This window comes from Vipera ursinii (genome assembly GCF_947247035.1).
Source record: "Vipera ursinii genome assembly, chromosome: 13".
Classification (NCBI taxonomy): domain Eukaryota; kingdom Metazoa; phylum Chordata; class Lepidosauria; order Squamata; family Viperidae; genus Vipera; species Vipera ursinii.
Window position 1 is genome coordinate 10,071,829 of NC_139526.1, and position 22,354 is coordinate 10,094,182.

General features: G+C 45.8%; 1 protein-coding gene across 1 annotated transcript; it reads right to left on the reverse strand.

Moving 5' to 3' along the window:
* Window positions 1-1,663: 1,663 nt before the first annotated feature.
* MSS51 (MSS51 mitochondrial translational activator) lies at window positions 1,664-17,608 on the reverse strand (the record flags this gene model as incomplete). Its single annotated transcript, XM_083372431.1, has 6 exons — window positions 17,503-17,608; window positions 15,785-15,940; window positions 12,234-12,358; window positions 10,271-10,834; window positions 2,502-2,595; window positions 1,664-1,901 (listed from the first exon to the last, which is right to left on the reverse strand). Exons 1-6 carry the CDS (start codon window positions 17,598-17,600, stop codon window positions 1,664-1,666), a joined length of 1,275 nt encoding a protein of 424 aa, XP_083228557.1. The 5' UTR covers window positions 17,601-17,608.
* Window positions 17,609-22,354: the final 4,746 nt, after the last annotated feature.

The window sequence follows — 22,354 nt, forward strand, 5'->3', positions numbered from 1 at the left end:
CTTCAAACGTGGCCCTTTTATGACTTGTGGACTTCAACTCCCAGAATTCCTCAGCCAGCCTGGCTGAGGAATTCTGAAGTCTACAAGTCATAAAAGGGCCAAGTTTGAAGACCCCTGCCTTAGAGCTTTGCAGGCAAGCTCTGAGGTTTGTAGAACTATTAGTTTGTCTATGCTAGCTACTGAGGAGAAGAACGTATCTTCTCTAACGACGTAGGGTTTTTTTTTTAATTGGGGAATAAGAAATATAGTGATCGTGAGCTCCAGAGCACACACAGACATGCTCTTCAGACATTTTTCTAAGGGTAATTTTAATTAGGATTTAATAAAATGGGAATTTAATTTGTTAGTAGGAAGCCCATCCAGCATAGCATTGACCTTTAGCATCCACTTTATTTACAAAATTGCTTCCCGACTCCCCTGGGTCCTGTAGGCATTCACAGAAAATGAAAAGTGGGGGTATGTAATCTGATGCTTAATTTGAAATTTTGCCCATTATTCATTCGACACGCAGCCATTTTGGAGGCAGAGGGAAAATCACAAGCAACTGTGTTCCCAAACAAAAATGGGCTGGATTCCAGTGAGTGAGAATGTCATGTCTGTATGTTGATTCATACGGCCACCCATTAAGCAGATATGACTTTGAGCAGTGAACAATTAAAATTAACCATTTTCAGATGTGCCTTTTGTTTTATTAAGTTTTTACATTGCCCAGGTTTGCTATTAAATCCTTCCGAGGGCTGAGAGGATATCTGGCCCAAAATGTTAACTCTGAGGGGTTACCACAAGGAAGAATGGCTCCACTTATTCTCCAAAGCACCTGAAGGCAGGACAAAGAAGCAATGGATGGAAACTAATCAAGGAGAGAAGCAACCTGGAATTTCCTGACAGTGGAAACAATCAGTGGAACAGCTTTGCCTTCAGAAGTTGTGGGTGCTCCATCACTGGAGGTTTTCAAGAAGAGACTGGACAGCCATTTGTCTGGAATGGTATAGGCCAGGGGTAGGCAACCTTGGCTCTTTTATGACTCATGGACTTCAACTCCCAGAATTCCTGAGCCAGCATGGCTGGCTCAGGAATTCTGGGAGTTGAAGTCCATGAGTCATAAAAGAGCCGAGGTTGCCTACCCCTGGTATAGGCTCTCCTATTTGAACAGGGTTGGACTAGAAGACCTCTAAGGTCACCTCCAACTCTTTTATTCTGACTTTCATGCCTAAAACAGGACTAGAATTTATAGTCCCCCTGCTTCCAATCCATGCCTTTAACCATTACACCAAACTGGCCCTTCTCTTCAGCTTGAAGTCCTCCAAATATGCCGGATATAACAGCTCCCGAAACTCCAAGCTGGCATTGCCTTTGGTTGGGAATTTCAGAAATCCTAACTTCAACGCATCTGGGAAGTCCCAAGTCAGGAGACAGCTGATTTACATATTTTAAATTGGGAGAAGTTTGCACAGAAGATATTGGGAGTCAACGTGCTTTGTCTATTAGCAGATAGGACTAGACTCGACAGCTGCTAATAATAGCCTGGGATCTTTAGTTGCAGACAGAAAGGCAACCTTCACTATCACCCAGAGATAGTGAGAGTTGCGTTCCTGAGATCTTAGCTTGTGGCATGACAAACTGAGAGACGTGAAGCTACCACTGGAAGTTAGGTTGTAGAGCTCTAAGCTTGCTGAGATCTCTCTTCTTGTTCCTCATCCAGTTCTCCTATGTCATGTTCCTCTGGAGGACTACCTAAACCATGGAACGTAAGGTAGTGGGAGTTGGCATAGACAGGTGGCTTGTTAGGGTTTGAATGGGCCTGCTCCGGTTTGAGGGAGGCAAAGGGGTTAGCCCCACAGCTTATGATCTGGGTCTCCAGCTCCATCAAGATTCTGAGGGACTGTTTCAGCTCCTGTTCACTAAAAGAAGAAAGCAAGGAAAGGATTAGTTACTGGTTCGACAAACTAAAATGGCTCCAATTTCACTTGGAATTAGGCTGTAGCCTTACAGCACAATCCAAAGTCACCCCTGGTTGTTTCTTCACTAGTTATTACTCTGCAGTTGTTGTCGTTGATCTTCCGCCCACAATCCTGCAACCCAGAACATTATAATGCAGAAGGTCTAGGATCAACCTCTGGTGGGACGCAAACAACAACAACCATGGAGTAGATGAAAAGAAAGACCCGGTGCCCCACAGATTCCATGGTCGTCTGAGAAGACATCTCTTAGATCAGGAATGTCCAACCTGTGGACTTCAACTCCCAGAATTCCAGCTGGGCTGGGGATTTCTGGGAACTGAAGTCCACAAGTCTTAAAATTGCCAAGATTGGACACCCCTTCCTTAGATGAACCCTGTCCTCTGACCACTGGCTTCAGAAGCTCATGGATTCTGCAGCTGCTGCTTAAGCAAAGAAGAAGGCTGTCCCGCATTTCTCCCATGGTGGACCAAGGAATGAGTTTCTTCTGGTTGAATCATGGTGCAGATCCCAACGAATCAGGACCTGGAAGGAGAGTGTTACCTGTACATGGTGAATAAAGAAGGGATCTTGTAATCTCGTAGGAGCAGCAACGTGGGAAGCCAACTTGCCATCAGATCAGGGCAGGCATGAAACCCTGCGAAATGAGTGGAGACAAAGCATGGGCTTCTTCTGAAAAGCCCTCTAGGTGGATGAGCTAGGCTGGCTAAGAATTATGGGCACTGAAGTCCTCACACCTCAAGGATGCCATGTCAGGAAAAGTTTCTGTTTATGGTTTTTGGATTTAACTTGTATACTTCTTTTATGTTCACTTTGGTAACGGCTGGAGAAATCTGGGAGTTGAACTCCACCCATCTCAAACTTGCTAAGTTTGACAAATGGTGAAAGAGATTGTCACCACTTATATTAACCGAATAACAGAATTGGAAGGGACCTTGGAAGTCTTCTAGTCCAACCCTTTGCTCAAGCAGGAGGCCCTAAAGCATTTCAGACAAATCATTGTCCAATCTCTACTTAAAAACTTCCAGTGTTGGAGCACCTACAACTTCTGGAGGCAGGTAGTTCCTCTGGTTAATTGTTATCCCTGTCAGGAAATTTCTCCTTAGTTCCAGGTTGGTTCTCTCCTTGACTAGTTTCCATCCATTGCTTATTGTCTTGCCTTCTGGTGCTTTGGAAAATAGATTGACACCCCCCCTTCTTTGGGGCAGCCCCTCAAATACTGGAGCACTGCTATCATGTCACCCCTAGTCTTTCTTTTCATCAAACTAGACATATGCAATTCCTACAACCGTTCCTCATATGTTTTAGCCTTCAGTCCCCTAATCACCTTGGTTGTTCTTCTCTGTGCTTTTTCCAGAATCTCAACATCTTTTTTACAATATGGTGGCTGAGGAATTCTGGGAGCTGAAGTCCACAAGCCTTAAAGTTGTCAAGCTTGCAGACCCCTGGTCTAGACCATCTAAACATTGAAATGCAGCATCATTTATATTGGGGGAAAAAATCAGATACTGGACCAGTAGATGCCCTCAGCTTACAGCTGGTCACAATGTGATCGACAGTTTGAGGTGGGACCCCCCGCAGTCCCACTGAGGGGAAGATACTATGCCCCGTTTATACAGAGAATCCTGGCTACACTGGGAGAGGTGTAAATCTTACTCAGGATTGCCCATTACTGATGTGCTAGTTCAAAGCCTGGTGCCTTTTTAGTCAGATCATTTAGATGTCTTCCTATGTCTGGCCGTTCAGTGACCCATTTGGCTTTTTATCACCTGATTGGTTCTTTGACAGTTGGGACTTGAGACAAGGGCACAGCTGACCACTGAACTGGATTCTCCATACCTCTGAAATTCAGCTTGGTGACACAATAGGAAAAGATTTCTCCCTTTTGCCAGCGGAAAAGGCCAGCCTCGTAAGGTATGATGGAACATGAGGCTGGAATCTCTGCCTTGCCGACTTGGAAAGGCGATGAGAATTTCTGTCTGTTGCACATTTAAATCTCAGCCTGGCTCTGAAGGTGACAATGTCTGGAACACACCCAGGAGAAGAGCAAGAATCTAGCTGCTTGTACAGCTGGTAGCACAGCCTTGCACATTACAGCTGCCGAACGTGACCAATGGTGAGCTCCGAACTCTGAGTTGTTGTTGTAATTTTTTTTTAAGTTTTATTGATTTTTTACAACAACAATCCAAACTCTGGGTTTAAATACAGCTAGGCTAGGCAGATAGGAAACCTGGAGCCAGTTTGCTAAAGCTTCTCCGGCATTCTGGAAGTTTGAGGGATGCGACAAGGCAGTTGTATATTTAGAAAAGCGTTCTGCTGCCTGGAGGGCTTCATAGCGATGGAATGTTACTGAAAGAGATGATCAAAAGTACACCTCGTTCCTGGAAAGAAACCTCCCTGCTACACCAGAGAATTCAAGAGAGACATTCTGCAGAATGACTAAATAGCTGAAATTGACCAGGTTGTCTTTCAGGCTTTGGGAAAGCATCTTCGCAATGGCTTCCGATGGACAGGCTGATCAAGGAAGAGACTCAAAGAGCAGGTCAACACCAGCCTTGAGAAACCAATGCTCTGAAACAGCAAAAGAGGGAGCCGTTCAGGTCAGTTTGTCTGTCAACCTTATATAGCCTGAGTTCAAATCTGTCTTTTGGACCCCTGACCATGTGGGCATTTGTATCCTATTAGAATTTCATTATAATATAAAGAGGAGTATGTCAAAGAACACAAGGCAGACCCAGAAGAAGATGGAGAGACAACCGCAATGACATAGTCCAACAACATCAATTAACAGTGGTTAAGGGACGTGGTGGCTCAGTGGGTTAGGACACTGAGCTTGTCGATCAGAAGGTCGGCAGTTTGGCGGGTCGAATCCCGAGTGCCACGTAACAGAGTGAGCGCCTGTTACTCGTCCCAGCTTCTGCCAACCTAGCAGTTCGAAAGCACGTAAAAATGCAAGTAGAAAAATAGGGACCACTACGGTAGGAAGGTAACAGCGTTCCATGCACCTTTGGCATCTAGTCATGCCGGCCACATGACCACGGAGACGTCTTCGGACAAGCGCTGGCTCTTCGGCTTTGAAACGGAGATGAGCACCAGCCCCTAGAGTTGGAAACGACTAGCACACATGTGCGGGGGAACCTTTACCTTTACCTTTAACACCTCCAAAAGCCAGAACTTCATATCTCCCTCAACACTCAAAGAGAAGGAGGAGGAGGAAGAGGAGGAGGAGGAGTTGTGGGAATGGAACCTTCCCCCATACTCATTGTGAACCTTATCAGAGCCTCTTCTCTCACACAGGCAACCCACAACTCTACAAGGCATTAAGGTCCCCCAGTCTCAGCATCTGTTCCTTGCACACCATCTCCCCTTGCTATTGTCCTGTAGAAACTGTCATTCAGAGGTGTGGAGTTTCCATAAAGCCAACTTGGCCACACCAATCTAGTTGAAAGAAAAGAAGGACAAGGAGTGACATGATAGCAGTCTTCCAATATCTCAGGGGCTGCCACAAAGAAATGGGAGTCAAGCTATTCTCCAAAGCCCCTGAAGGCAGGACAAGAAGCAACGGATGGAAACTAACTGAAGAGAGAAGCAACCTAGAACTAAGAAGGAATTTCCTGACAGTGAGAACAATTAACCAGTGGAACAACTTGCCTCCAGAAGTTGTGAGTGCTCCATGATTGGAAGTTTTTTAAAACAGTCTGGACTGCCACTTGTCCAGAATGGTATAGGATCTTCTGTTTGAGCAGGGGATTGGACTAGAAGACCTCCAAGGTCCCTTCCAACTCTGTCATTCTGTTTTATCATGCTTTTCCAAGAGGTTTAGGTGAGAGACAAATCTTAGAAGAAATAAGCCAGCTGTCCCATCTCTTTGCTCCTAATGGATGGAAAGAGATTAGAACAAGAATCATATCTCTAGATGTGCCCACCTACTCTCCATTCATTCATATAGTTAACTATCTCAAATGCCTGTTTCTGGGCAATTATGATTATCCTCAACTAGGATAGCCATTGTAACTGAGGATGTAAAGGATTGCAACTCAACACATTTGTGATGCAAACTTCCTGAACCAGTCCCCCTCCAAAAAATCTATTGTGCTTTAACCATGGACATCCGTAAGGGAAAGGGGAAGTGATGACATGCAACTTTTGATATCGTCACCTAAGCTGTGGTTGCACATGGTAACATTATGGCTTCTATCAGACATCCCTGAGCAATTCTACCTGATGCATAGGTCTTTATTTGCAAAGGACTACAAAAGTTGAAATACCCCTTGTCAACGCTGCTAACATAGGATGTTCTTGCTTTGACAACAGATGGAAATGCAGCCATTTTCCTCTATTGCTTTTAGAGTTAGTCGATGCTGGGAGGAGGAATGTGGATGAGTGTCCAGCTAGTCATAGCAATAATAACTCAGCCGTGGGAACCCAAGGTCATTGGGCCCAGAGTTGATAGAGTTTTGGCAGGCTGGAGAGCTGGGTAGAAAGCCCGTACTTCAAGCTAATTGGGGAATGTGATTTATGGCTGTTTATTGGAGGAAGGAATTGTGCTTTGATACTTTGTATCCAGAGAAGGGGACTTTAGTTTTTGGTTTCAACCATGTAGTACCGATACTTTGCTTCTCGAATAAAAGATGCTTTAAGGTAAACAATGCCTCAAAGTTCTTTTGAAGAGTTTCATCTGTCGGAACCATGACACCCCATCTTGCAGAGCACTAAGGATGGAAGAGCAACTCTACAGGTAGCCTCCCTAGCCAACCAACCTACCAACCAACCAACCACACTTCGTGGACCAGAGTCTGGCTGAAGAGCTGGGAAGTAACCAGGAACTTCTGTGTGAGAAGGACTATACACAACCCCAGTTGCTTGAAACAACTGAGTGCTGCCTTCAAGTGCTTCATACCACCTTGAGGTACCACCTTGAGTAGTTAGTGACTACTCTGTTAGCAAGCTGATTAGCCTCATCCGTATTTCAGAGATTGATAGCATCCCTCTTAATCCTGACCCTTTGGGCCTTAATTCCACAGCACTGATAGGCAGCAAACAGCTGATTGGCAACAGCCCAACCTCCAATAAGGCAGAGGGACCAAATTTCTCCCTCCCTCCCAAGTTGAGTTGAGGTCCACCAGTTATTCTGCTGAGACATTCTGGAATCAGGAGCTCCTCTGGGTGAGAGCACCTGTTGCATATCTCACATTATTGGCTGGGACCAAGGATCTCTTATGGCAAAAGGCTCAAAGGCCACCTTAGTGGAAATGTTGCTGACAAGCCGCATCTCCTTCTAGGTGTCTACAAGTGCAAAAATCGGAGGCATCACAGCAAGCTTGTGAGAACTTCCAGACTGCTGGGTGGCTAAATATATCTGCAAGCTTAGCTTACTTTGGAAAGGGAATCAAACCAATTAACAGGTGATACTGCTGAGAAGGACTACAAATCCCAGTAAGCGTATTGCTTAGGTTTGCACCTTCTGGTAAGCCATGGCTTGCTCCATCCCAAATAGCTGACTAAGCTGCGACTGGCCTGGTTCATATACTGTACTAAGCGCAAATCAAACAAAGCTCATAATAAGATTTTGGGGGAATGTGTGAACGTAGCTAATATATCTTTCAATTGCTGGATTCCCAGACTGTTCAAGTATCATTCTGTCCCCCAGGCAGGTTGATCAATGCTTGGCAGATGAAGCCTGCACACGGAACACATCCTGCCCTTTAAGAGCTGGGCTTTCATCAAAAGTAAGCTATCCACTTCTGGGTAGTTTTCCCTTTTCCATTGAGGTTTTTAGGGAAGAAAAACCTCAGCATGCCTGGCTGAGGAATTCTGGGAGTTGAAGTCCACAAGTCACAAAAGGGCCAAGTTTGAAGACCCCTGGGGTAGACTCTTGTGAAGCTCCAATGGCCGAGATGCCCACAGTCAGGTGCTTGGCAATACAGCTGCATTTACGCCATTTGGAGCAACCTGCAGTCACACGACATTTTACGATGGCTTTACCAAAAACTGACATTTATTTCTGGTTTAGCCAAACAACAAAAAACAACAAGCCATTGGTTTTGGTTAATGGCCTCAGCATTCACTTAATGATGGGGAAAAAAAGATCCTGAAATCACATCAGTCACATGTGACCTGTTTTACAATCATCACAACTTATGACCATGATGGAAAGACTCCATTATACTCATCAATTACCCATAGACTCCTCCTGATTCCGTGTTTCTCAACCTTGGCAATCCTTCATGGCTGGCTGTGGAATTGTGGGAGTTGGTCCACACATCTTAAAAGTTGCCAAGGTCGAGAAACACTGCCATAGATTAACACAGCTCTCTTTCTACGATGCATTTCAGACTGGAGAGGATCAAAACATGTACTTGAGCAGTTTCTGCAGAAGAGCAGGCAAAGCCAGGGGGTAGGGTTAAGTATGTCATCAGCCTAGAATCATCATGTTGTATAATGGACTGGTTGGCACCAAGTTTAGCACTGAACTTTAGTTGAGCAGATTCTTGTGCATAGGCTTGAGCAATAAATCTCACGAACTGCAACTTAACGTACGATCCTGATCCTTTGAATTGGACCGTTTCCAGCCTTCCCAGCGAGGACGGCAAACGGCAGCCAAAGGCAGCAACGGGTGAAAATTGTTCTTTTCCCATTGAGCTGGGTGTAGACAAACCCTTTCCAAGGCAACATTGTTCTAACCTGCAGTGACTTAAACCCAGTGCTTTTTTTGTAAAAGAAAAAGGTGACGGAACTCACACACGTCATACAACCCGCCTTGCCTACCCTACAAGGTTCCATCCAAAAAAGGTGCCGGAACTCCGTTCTGAGCGTTCTATGAGGAAAAAAAAAGCCCTGCTTAAACCTGTCTGTCTGCTGGAATTCTTCTCCCACAGATAAGCTACTAATCTCTTCTGGAATCCCATTGCTCATAGCTCATAGCTCAGACACTGGTTTAGAACTGATCTGAATGGCAGGACGGGGTTTGTCTTGAGCCCTCCTCCTTTTTTCTTGGGCTCACAAGAATCAGGGGCCAGTTTGAGACAGACACACATACCGAGGCAGATTTTATAAGATTACTGACAGACCTGGATTTCCTCAATAAACAGAAGTCCTATTGGAATTAATATGCGCCCGGTGTGAATTTTAATCTCGTCTTTCAATTGGATTCATTTGTAAGGTTAGAAGGAAAGGGTGGGCCAGGATGTGGTCAAAGAAGTCAAGATGGCAGTTGGGGACGGTGCAATCAAAACTCATGACTTTTTCTTTTCTTTTGTTACAAGTATTACGGTCAGTGTTTCTCAACTTTGGCAACTTTAAGACGTGTGGACTTCAACTCCCAGAAGCTGGCTGGGGGATTCTGGGAGTTGAGATCCACACGTCTGGGAGTTGGTCCACCAATCTGGAAGGGGAGGAAGACACTTGTTTTGAGTAGAAAGCAAAGAGTGGGTCCCCGACACCATACAATAGAACTCGAAGAGCAGCAAATTTAGGAACGAAAATTAGCAGCGGTGTTTGGCTGGATGCCTGATGAATCAATCCACCTGGCATACGATGTTGAAGCATAATGACGCCTGTCAGGTTTCAAGACCGTACTAAGCCAGCTTTAAAAAAGCAGCCAGTTAAAACAAGATGAATGAATTGCCCCAAAACAGCTGCCTTATGTTTTCAAATTTTCTGGGTCATTGCTTTGCTGGACCTCAACTTTGTGCTTCCTATTGGTGTAGGGGTCTACAGGATCTGAAGCTTTGCCCAAGCCAGCTTTTCCCATCATGTTGTCCTCTGACTGTGCTGAGCTCTTGGGCCTCCCAGGCTCTAGGTTAACATGACATTGCATTGAATCTCATGGTGCTAGATCAGGGGTTCCCAACCCACGGTCCGTGGACCAGAACCGGGCCACAGCATGCCAGCAACCGGTCCACACAAACAAGCTAAGTCCCATCTGTGGGATGCAGGCAGCACACAAAACCACGCACTCTTCTGTCCATGGAAAAACCTCTCTCCACGGAACCGGTCCCTGGTGCTCAAAAGGTTGGGGACCTCTGCTTTACAAGCATGGCTATTGTAACTATTGGCTGCATTTGCCCTTAACACTAAGCTAGCAATTTAAGGATGGGTTAATGCCCTGGCATTGCCTAGTTCAGGGGTCCCCTGGTCTGCACAGACAAGCAAAGCCCCATCTGTGAAATGCAGGCAGCACACAAAACCACGCAGTCTCCGGTCCACGGAAAAACCTTTCTCCATGGAACCAGTCCCTAGTGTCCAAACGTTTGGGGACCTCTGTGCTAGACAATCCAGGAACACAAGAAGAATGCACTAAACCTTCCTACCTGCATGGAAGGCAACCACGAGGTCTGGTCGAGCTGCTTGCTGAGTTTCCACCTGTGATTCCCAGAAGTGGTGATAAAGGTCCTTGTAGCTGCTGAGGTAGACCCTTTGCCGGGGTCCAAAGGCCACCAGTGGAGGTCTCATGATGGGTCCATCTACTACATCCACCCCCACCATGACCACCTCTATGCCTTGATGCTTTGGAAACATCTGGGATAGCTCGTCATAATCTGTCACCCGGGCGTTGAGAGTCTCGACATGAGAAGCTCCAATCACATGCACTGTGATTGGTTTGGCATAAGGATCCAGATGGACCATGCTCAGCCCGAGGCCAACGGTGACTGGCCTGGAGACAAAGTCTGTGGTCACCCTCTTGATTGACTCAGTCAACTCTATCTCATTGGGCTTTGGTTTGCCCGCATTGGCCCAGAGGGTGCTCATGTAATGTCCGGCTTTGATAGCGCTAAGCTTTTCATCCAGATGTTCCTGCATCAAGAACCAGTCTTCCCAACCTTGTAGGTCCCGGATACTTTTTGTCCATGCACTTGTGTGGAAAGGGATGTCACCTACGGGGAGATAATGAGGATTTAGAAGAATCTTACACTCCTAGAACTGAAAAAGGCCAATGAGACCATTACATTCAACCTCTAAAATCAGTGCATAGATCAGAGGTCTTCAAACTTGGCCCTTTTATGACTTGTGGACTTCAACTCCCAGAATTCCTCAGCCAGCATGCCTGGCTGAGGAATTCTGGGAGTTGAAGTCCACAAGTCATAAAAGGGCCAAGTTTGAAGACCCCTGGCACAGAGCATCTGTAGGAAGGCAACCACATGATGTGAAGGCCTGGCTAGAACTTCAACCACATAGTTATGGCCACCACCTTTACTTCCCCACTATCTAGAGCTTCTGGTGTGGATCATTTCTAATGGAGGAGGCATTCAAATAGATCACATCCAAGGGTAAGCTGTTCCTCTAATTGATTTTTCTCATTGTCAGGAAATTTCTCCTTTGTTCTACATTGGCTCTCTCTTTAATGATCTTCCATCCGTTGCTTCTTGTCCTGTCTTCAGGGGCCTTGGAGAATAGGTTGATCCCACCTTCTTCATGGCAGCCCTTTAGTTATTGGAACACTGTCATCATGTCACTCCTAGTCCTTCTCTGTTAGACCAGACATACCTAGTTCCCTCAATCGTTCATCTTCTGGTTTAGACTCCAGGCCCTTAATCATTTTTGTTACTCTTCTCTGCACTCTTTCTAGGGTTTCAACATCTTTGTTGAAAGATGGGCGCCATTGTGCCCACAGTAAAAATGGGCACCATTGTGCCCACAGTAAAAAAAATGACAAGAAAGATGATCTTATTTTTTTTGTGGTGACCAGAACTAGATGCAATATTCCAAGTGTGGAAGTTTTCAAGAAGAGACTGGACAGCAATTTGTCCAGAATGCTTGAGCATGGAGTTGGACTAGAAGACCTCCAAGGTCCCTTCCAGCCCTATTATTCAATGCTATATGAAACATTCCTGACTAACACATTAACCCCTTGTGTGTCTAACCTTCATTTTTTAACTAAACCACAATCGGTTGGATTTGCACAATCCACTAAAATGGGATCCAACCCTATTCTCTGTGGGTGCTCCGGCATTATGGAACCAACTGCCGGTTGAGCTCCGGACGGCATCGGACCTTCGATCCTTCCGTCGCGGGTTGAAGACCCATTTATTTGAATTAGCTGGTCTGGCCTGATAGGGGTATATGGGTTTTTTATTGGTTTTTATTATTTTATCATTCTTGTATTTTAATTGGGCATTGGTTTAATTTTCTTTTAATTTTGTACTGTTATTTATATATGCCCTGTGAACCGCCCTGAGTCCCTTAGGGAGAAGGGCGGTATAGAAATCTCAATAATAATACTAATAATAATATTATTCTACTGTATATCCTCTGTTCTAAACCTCCACAGGCTACCTGTGAACACAAGCCATTCTGTAAGTCGGTCAAGGGCTGCCAGATTCAGTTTCTTGCAGAATTTTTTGTGGCTGGGCCAGTTCAACCGTTGGCACTCGGAGCCACAATAGTAGACATTCTGACATCTAGAAACAAAAGGACAACAATTGATCAGTCCTAGATTTGTGAGTTAAGGGGTCTTTGGTGCTCTCTGAGCCAGCTTCTTTCCTTCCAGATGTTTCGTTACTCAAACATGGTAACATCATCATTGTAGTAGACTACACTGTGACTACTACACCGATGATGTTACCTAGTTTGGGTAATGAAACATCCGCAAGGACACAAGCAAACTCAGAGAACACCAAGAATCCCTCAGTCCTCTCCTCCTCCTCGTCCCTTCTCTTCCACTCTACAAAGCCCACTCCCTTCTAGCACTGATGATGTTACCTAGTTTGGTAATGAAACGTCGGCGAGAAAACAACCAAGCTCAGAGAGCACCCAGGACCCTACAGTCCTCCCCTCCTCCTCCTCCTTTCCCTTCTAGCACTGATGATGTTACCTAGGTTGGTAATGAAAGGTCTGTGAGAAAACCACCAAGCTCAGAGAGCACCAAGGACTCCTCAAGTCAACCCTGAGCTACAAATATTCCCCTTTATTAGTATTTCTAAGTTAGGTGCATTATTTGACTTCCAGTGACCTAAGTAGTCATGAACATGTGCAATTGTGGTTTCCCAGTCTTCCAAGGACATGTCGTTATCTCTTTGATTCTACCCATCTCTTTTGTCCATTGCCTTTCTTCTACTTTCTTTAATCTCAGCAGGAGTTTTATGGGGGTCTCCACATGATTTGCGTCTAGTATCTGTGAGTTTTTGCTTGCTGGTCCAAAGTTGTCGTCAAATTACAGAGGATACCCCAAAGAATACATCAAGCTACATAAAGTCTACCTGCTCCATTGATTTTTTTTTAAAAAAAACTACAGGTAATCCTTGAAGTCACTGCTAAGCAAGAGGGCTGTTGCTCCATTGTCAATGTCAAATCACGTCCTTTGTAAGATGAAAGCAGGAATCTCCAAGCAGGAACGTGCGACAAACAAAAGGCTTTACTCAGCTCAAAAGCACAAAAGCAAAGTCAGCGCTGGGAGTGAATTGCTCCCAGTGCTTACATAAACCACCCGGAGGCAGGACCCCGCCCCCAGGTCACAAACCAGCATCTGCCCTCAACCCTTTATAATCCCTCCTCCCCCTTTGCAATATCTTTTGCAAAACAGCTCACGCTTCTCCATACCACCCTCCACCCTCCATGCGTCCTACAAGCCTCCCCCCCACACCATGTCCCACAGTCAGCTGCAAACCAGGTAACCTGGTCAGGCAAGTCCCACTCTTAAGCCCGGACGACCGGCCATGGGAGTCAAGCTGCCAGCTGGGAGGCGGTGAGGCCGGCAGAGAACCCGCGGCGACCGGCGGCATCAGTGGCGCTGGGCACGGAGGCGGCACTGTGGGAAATGGCCCAGTAATGCCCTTCAACGTTTCCAGGGTCCCGGCGAGGCTCGCAGCAGCCAGCTGACAGGCAGAGGGACCGGCATGCAGCGACCAGCTGATAGGCAGCTGGGTTGGCGGACGGCTTGCGGTGGCCCGCTGCAGTGGCGGATGGACAGGAGGCTAGGGAGGGGAGCCATCGCGGGACTCTTCCTGCCCCCCTTGCTGTATGTCGCGCCCCCAGGGCTCGACAGTCAACTTCTTTGCCAACTTCTTTGTTAAGCGAATCACTGCAGTTGTTAAGTCAGTCAGGCAGTTGTTAAGTGAATCTGGCTTCCCCCATTGACTTTGCTTGTCAGAAGCCAGCTGGGAAGGTTACAAATGATGATCACTTGATGCTAGGACAGTGATGGCGAACCTTTTAGAGACCGAGTGCCCAAACTGCAGCCCAAACCCCACTTATGTATTGTCGGGTGCTGGGTGGGTGTGGCCCATTGGGTGTGGCCCGTTGGGTAGGCGTGGTCCATTGGGTGGGCGCAGCCCATTGGGTGGGCATGGCCCATTGGGTAGGCGTGGCCCATTGGGTGGGCGTGGCTGCGGTGGTAACGGCAGAGTGGGTGGGACTAAAAAGTTCAATCAATCAATTCCAACTTTGCGAGATCTTTTTTTTTCCCCCGCAAGAAGTTGAAATTGATTGATTGATTGAACTTTTTCTCTTTTTTTTTGCCCACGGCGGCCGAGGCCTAAAGCGAAAAGGTTTTATAAAACTCAGCTGAAAGGCTAGGACTGGGGTGATGGCGTGCGTGCCTGCAGAGAGGGCTCTGTGTGCCACTTGTGGCACCTGTGCCATAGGTTCGCCACCACGGCACTAGGACAATGCAACCGTCATAAACCCAAAACGGTCCGAAGTCACTTTTTTCCAGTGCTGTTGTAACTTTGAACGGTCACTAAATGAAACGTTGTGAGTCAAGGAATACTTGTATTTTCAAAAGTTCTACTTTGGGACACAAGGGAACCATCACAAAGAGTGCCGCCGAACTTTACCAACAGGTGTTTTCTGCTTGCTGAGACATCGACTGAGACAAACCTTCCGAGAGAGGAAGATGTCATTTCCAACCACATCTTGAGCCAGGGACCACCAAGGCTGTCGGCCTACCGCCTTCTTTTCTAAGACCTCTTGGTTTTTAGCAGAAAGACACAGTTGCTTAGCAATAGACACACGAGGCTTGGAATACGCTTCTCGCATTTATTTTGGCTACGGTTTATTATTCTGAGTACCCGTTCTGTGTCGACCCTCTCAATCAGGCCAATTGCACTCCCAAAATTTAATCCTCATCACTAATTGCAAAAAAAAGGGGGTGGAGGGGGCACAGTTACATGTTGGATCATGTTAGATTGCTGAATTGATTAATGCTTAGGCATCTGGTATAAACAAACCCAAACTACTTCACAGGGTTGTTGTGGGGAAAACTGGAGGTACCATGCAGGTGGTCTTGAAGTCCTGGGAAAAAGTCAGGACATCAGCCTAACAGGTGGGTTGAACGCCTTCGCTGGAGCCCTAACATCTCAATATTAAAAGAAGTCCCTGCAGATTTTGCTCTGCTAGTCGCTACTGACTCTAGGGGGCGCTGCTCATCTCCGTTTCAAGGCCATGGAGCCAGCGCTGTCCAAAGATGTTTCTACGGTCATGTGGCCAGGATGATGTCATGGAGCGCTGGTACCTTCCCACCGAAATGGTACCTATTTATCTACTTGCATTTGCAGGCTTTCGAACTGCTAGGTTGGCAGGAGCTGGGGCGAGGACGGAAGCTCACCCCATCAACATGGCGCTCGGGTTTCAAACCTCAGCTGCCGGCTTTTCAGCCAGCAAGTCCAGCATCTTAACCGCTGAGCTGCCGCACCACCCTTATCGCATCTCGGTAGCAAGGTCTAAAATCCAAACTTGCATTCTTCGCTTCTTTCAGAGCACTTGCTGCCATTTTGCACGTTCAATTTATTTAATGATTCTGCTGCCTTAGAAAGCTTTCTAAAGCATATACGTGTGGGGGAGTCTGTAACAATCGAAAAAGATTGTTGCCCTCAAGTTTGACGACTTACCTTTTGCAACGGCGTAGGCTTCTGGGATCAGGTAGTGAATCGGGAAGCTTCTTGCACTCGACGCAAAATTTGAACGTGTCTTCCATTTTCTGAAACATCTCGAAGTAGGATCGGATGCCAAACTCCGTGCAGAGGGTCTTGCCCTCCAGCGCGGATCTAGAAGGAAGCAGGCCATGCCAAAGAAATGCCAAGGAAGAAACCATCCTACTTCAAGCCAGAGGACCATTCCCAAGGTCCCAGAATACCTGTGCCTCGAAGAAGGAAGGGGTCAATTCCAAGAGACCTCCAGAGATTGTGTGTCAAATGTCAAGAAATCAGAAAATCCAGGCAGTTCAAATGAGTGTAAAGATTTATTGTAGGCTAAAGCTCTCTACGAGAATCTGAACCTGTATGGTCAAAGAAAATTGGTGGTAGATAAGAGTCAACGGAATTCAAGGTGAGCTGGACTCAGATCTCTTGTGGGCATGAAGGGACTCAAGACTGATGACGTGTTTGACTCCTCCCTCAAGCTCAGCCTGGTCATCCCCTACATTGTTTAAAGGTGTTGCTTCTGACACAATTGATTAGAAAAAATCCATGACTGGCCAATAATCATACTAATTTATACAAATGAAGTTAAATCAAATGTCATTTTTGTCTTGCCCTTGCTAGCTTTTTCTGTAGATTTGACCTCTGTAAGATATTGAAAAGATGAAGTACAGACTGGAGAAATATGTGTGCTTTGGGCCAAGGCATAATGTAGCTCACTTGGTTTTTCCAATAGATGTGCTACATGCATACCCAGCCACTGAGGTCTTTAAACCTTAATAAAAGGTCTTTAAACCTTTGTCAACATATGGTACAAATCGGATCAATGGTTCTGTAAATGCAGTAATGCAGGCAAACTCTGCCCATAGCCTGGAGTTCGATCCTGACTGGTTCAAGGTTGACTCAGCCTTCCATCCTTCCGAGGTCAGTAAAATGAGGACCCAGATTGTTGGGGGCAAGATGCAAATAAGGCTTCTACATTGTAAACCGCCCAGAGAGTGGTGTAAATCACTATTGGGGGGAGGGGTTATATAAGTATAAATGCTATTGCTACATATTATGCAATTATTTTATAATCACGCCTGGATTTGGTAAAATGGAGGAGCCCAGCTACCTCTGGTCTTGGTGTACCCCTGAAAGATTTGACAAGTCAACCTGTCCTTTGACTTCCTTTGGTCAGTTTGTCTAGAGCAGTGTTTCCCAACCTTAGCCATTTTAAGATGTGTGGACTTCAACTCCCAGAATGTCCCAGCCGGCACTGGGAATTGAAGTCCACACATCTAAAAATGGCTAAGGTTGGGAAACGCAGGTGTAGAGAATAAACAAGGTGACCTTGACGTATAAGATGTATAAGAACCATTTCCAGGCAAAAGGGGTTAAAACATTTTTAAAGTCCAGAACAGGGAGATAACATTTGGAAGTGAATCAGGGAAACAGCTCCTTCATTCACTGAAGTATAAGAAGAAGGAGAAGGTCCAGCACAATGAGATCTGGAAGATTATCTTATAACCAGTCACAATAAAAGTAATTTCAGCCTTCCGGCGGAGCTGATCACCTGGCCAGGTCTGGTCTACCCAATGGAGCTGATGGTTTAGTAGCAAGCTCAAACATTGGCCATTTTAGACCTTTGGTGTCCAACCAGCCTTGCCCACACCAATCTTTCCCTCATTCTGTTGACTAATTCAACTCACCTATAATCATCATAATTCTTCATGTTGAGTTTCTGAAGGATAACTTGGGACAACCCAGGAACGTTACTCTCCATCGCTTGGAAACCCAGCGAATCCATTTTCGCCCCAGCGAAATGTCCACTTTTGGAAGTCTTTTTTTTGCTCCGGTGCGACATCTTTAGCAGACGTGGGAAGGTCTAGACTGGAATCCACCTATTGAGAGGAGAAGTAGCCAATGTCATCTCCAACCTCCTTAAGAGGTGGTAGGTCTTACATGAGGCCAGGGGTTCCCAACCCGGGGTGTGAGATGATATTCCAGGGGGGTGTAAAAACTTGGGTTTAGAAGTTTCAAAATTATAGTGTATATGCATAATTCATTGCTGTTATTTCGAACTTTTGTAAGGGGTGCGAGAATATATCAGAAGCATTCTAGGGGTGCGGGCAGTGGTGGGATTCAGCCGGTTCGCACCACTTCAGCAGAACTGGTAGCTACTTTTTGGCTGCCCAGGCCCAGAACGGACTTCTGGAAGTGCCATCCACACAGAGAACCACTTGTTCGCATATTTGAATCCCACCATTGGGTGTGGGGTATAGAAAAGGTTGGGAACCGCTGCATTAGGCATTCGTGAATGGAATAAATTTGTTGGGTAAGCAGGACATCATATTTAATATTATATACAGGTAGTCCTCGACTTACGACCTCAATGGAGCCCAAAATTTGTGTTGCTAAGTGAGACATTTGTTAAGTGAGTTTTGCCTCATTTTACAACCACTCTTGCCACAGTTGCTAAGCGAATCACTGCAGTTGCTAAGTTAATAACATGGTGGTTAAGTGAGGCTGGCTTCCCCTTTGACTTTGCTTGAAAGAAAGTGGCAAAAGGCAAAATCACATGACAGACCACCACCCCCCCAGGACATACAACCGTCATATATATGAATCCATCACCAAGCATCTGAATTTGGATTGCATGACCCTGGGGTTGCTGCAACGGTCGTAAGTGTGAAAAATGATCATAAGTCACTTTTCCCAGTGCCGTTGTAACTTTGAACCGTAGCTAAACGAACTGTCCACCTTGCATTAATTTAATATTATATATTAAATTAGAAAAGCTTTGCAAGTGGGGCATCTTCCGAAGAGATGAAATGTGCATGTAGGAAATAAATAAGGTGCTCAAGAAAGAAAAGCAAAATGTTCTAGTCCAGAGATCCCCAACCTTTTGGGCACCAGGGACCAGTTCCATGGAGAGAGGTTTTTCTGTCGATCGGAGGGGGCCTGGTTTTGTGTGCTGCCTGCATCTCATGGATGGGGCTTTGTTTGTTTGTGCAGACCGGTTGCTGGCATGCCACGGTCCAGTACTGGTCCACGGACCTGGGGGTTGGGGACCCCTGAACTAGGCAATGCCAGGGTGTTAAACCATCCTTAAATTGCTAGCTTAGTGTTAAGGGCAAATGCAGCCATTAGTTATAATAGCCATGCTTGTAAAGCAGAGATCCCCAACCTTTGAGCACCATGGACCAGTTCCGTGGAAAGAGGTTTTTCTGTGGACAGGGGAGTGCGTGGTTTTGTGTGCTGCCTGCATCCCGCGGATGGGGCTTTGCTTGTTTGTGCAGACCGGTTGCTGGCATGCCCGGTACCGGTCCATTGACCGGGCATTGAGGACCCCTGTTCTAGACAAGCTTTCATTTTGCCTTATTATTATTATTACGACTGTATGACACACCTAACAACTGCAGTCATCCACTAAACCACCATGCCAGGAAAGGTCATCAAGTCGGGCTTGAGTTACTTAACAACCGCCTTGCTTAGCAACAGAGAATCTGGTCCCAGTCGTTGCAATTCAAGGATTACCCATAGCAGATACAATGAAAACTCTTCCCTTCCCCTGCCTGTTGAATTGCCCTGTTGCAGCAAATCTATTTGCAGTCCCAGGGTCCTCTCCCATTTTTCTCCCAGCAAACAGCCTTCATCGTCTCTCTTGCTTTGCACCTGCTCCCCTAAATCAAGCCTTCCTGGCAGAGACGATGAGGTCGGTGGGCCAGCTGCCAGGCGGAGAGACAGCCCAGCCAATCTTCATTCGACAGCCTGCCAGTCCAAGCCGCTGTCCTGCCAAAGATCTGTCAGCTTGTTTTGCAAGACGCTTTTGGATGACACCCCAGCCTGAGTCGGAATCGAGACCGTCCGCAGAATTCACGCTAGGCCCCCTGTTTGCTTTTGGAACATGCAACCCAGTAAATATAGGGGGGGGGTGTCTTTGTCTCACAATCAGAATTGAGACCTGAATTCCCAAAGCGGTTGCTAAATGAATCAGGCCCAATTTTAGGACCCTGCCACAGTTGTTAAGCGAATCACTGCAGTTCGGAAAATCACACAGTGGTTGGGCAAGTCTGGCTTCCCCCATTGACTTTGCTGGTGAGAAGCTGAGCAGGAAGGTTGCAAACGGGAATCGTGTGTCCCTGGGATGCTGCAACCATGGCAAATACATGCATTTTGGCCACGTGGCCGTGGAGGATGCTGTGATGGTTGTAAGTGTGAATAACCGAGGACTATCTGTCAAGTATTTCCAATATGGAACAGTTTCTGGGTGCATGTCTGGAGTGTTAGTCCCACATCAACAGGAGAAATGCAACTGAACAAACAAGACAAGGGGTCCTACACAGGGCCACATTCTCGTGGCTGACTTGTGGGGGGATCAAGATGCACTGAAGATGTGGCACTTAGACAGCACGGGGCAGAAATATCTGCTTTCTCCCTCACCAGGTTTGCAGGAGAAACGATACAGAAAATAGATCGGTTAAGCCTTCCAGAGGTTTAACCTACCACTTCAGATCTTTGTTGGGGTTTTGGGGGGAAAAAGGATAGGGTAGCATTTTGCCACCAAACGTTCATTATTTTGTTCAGAAACCTTGCAGAAACGGGTTGGGGGACTCAACAAGAGGCTGCCCCTCTTTCGTTAACATCCCTGCAAAGAGTGGAAAGTTGCATTTGGCGGCAAATCCCTGTATAGGCTGTCCTGAACTTACAAAATAGCAATTTACAACGATTTTGCCAAAAATCAGCGGTTACTACTGCGGCATTAGCAGCAATCACCTTACAACCACCAGGTTCAAATAATGACCATTGGAATAGAATAGAATAGAATAGAATAGAATAGAATAGAATAGAATAGAATAGAATAGAATAGAATAGAATAGAATAGAATAGAATAGAATAGAATAGAATAGAATAGAATAGAATAGAATAGAATAGAAAATAGAAAATAGAAAATAGAAAATAGAAAATAGAAAAGAATAGAATATATAGAATAGAAAATAGAAGAGAATAGAAATAAGAATAGAAATAAGAATAGAATAGAATAGAATAGAATAGAATAGAATAGAATAGAATAGAATAGAATAGAATAGAATAGAATAGAATAGAATGGAATAGAACAGAATAGAAAATAGAAAATAGAAAATAGAAAATAGAAAATAGAATAGAATAGAATAGAATAGAATAGAATAGAATAGAATAGAATAGAATAGAATAGAATAGAAAATAGAATAGAATAGATGGAATAGAAAATAGAATAGAATAAAGAATAGAATAGAAATAAGAATAGAATAGAATAGAATAGAATAGAATAGAATAGAATAGAATAGAATAGAATAGAATAGAATATTTATTTATTTATTTATTTAATTTATATACCGCCCTTCTCTCAAGAGACTCAGGGCGGTTAACAGGGCAATACGTAAAAGACAGATACAAAAGTTAAAATTATTAAAACATGATTAAACAATGCCCATAGTACAAATTTAAAATTAAAGTCATAATAACAAACCCACCCCATCCCATCAGGCCAGGCCCGCTTCCTTAAAGAGATGGGTTTTAAGGTCGCGCCGGAAGGAGCGGAGGTCGGGCGCCATCCGGAGCTCTACCGGAAGATGGTTCCATAAGTCCGGTGCACCCACAGAGAACGCTCTCCCCCTGGGGGCCACCAGTCGGCATTCTTTGACCGGCGGCACCCTGAGAAGGCCCTCTCTGTGGGAGCGTACTGGGCGGAGGGAAGTTGACGCCGGCTGCAGGTGCTCCCCAAGGTATTATGGACCCATGCCATGGAGGGCTTTGTAGGTCATTACCAACACCTTGAACCTCACCCGGAAGACAACTGGCAACCAATGCAGCTCGCGGAGCAAAGGTGTAACACGGGAGTATCGGGAGACCCCCGACACAACTCTCGCGGCTGCATTCTGTGCCAGCTGGAGCCTCCGAGTGGTCTTCAAGGGTAGCCCCATGTAGAGAGCGTTGCAGTAATCAAGACGAGAGGTCACGAGCGCATGAGTGACTGTGCGCAAGGCATCCCGGTCTAGATAGGGCCGCAACTGGCGCACCAGGCGAACCTGGGAGAACGCCCCCCTAGTTACAGCTACAATATGGTCTTCTAAAGAGAGCTGTGAATCTAGAATAGAATAGAATAGAATAGAATAGAGCTGGAATGGACCTTGGAGGTCTTCTAGTCCAGCCCCCTGCTCAAGCAGGAGGATTTATACCGTCTCAGACAGGTGACTGTCCAGTCTCCTCTTAAAAATCTCCAGTGGTGGAGCACCCATGATTTCTGGGGGTAAGCTGTTCTTGTAAATTACTACCTGTAAATCCTCAAAGCTCGTGCTTAGCACAGTCTCTTCTTTTACAGGCATGAAATCCTTTAAGCAATTTGTTTTTGGCCAAACACGAAAAACACAGCAGCACCAAAATCTCTACTGAGCTTTAGCGGCGGTGTGCATAATGAAGCAGATGGCCGTGACGAGAAGTTTGTTCTAAGTGTACAGATGGTCCTCACGTTACGATCACAACGGGACCCAAACTTTCTGTTGCAAAATGAAACCTAGGTTA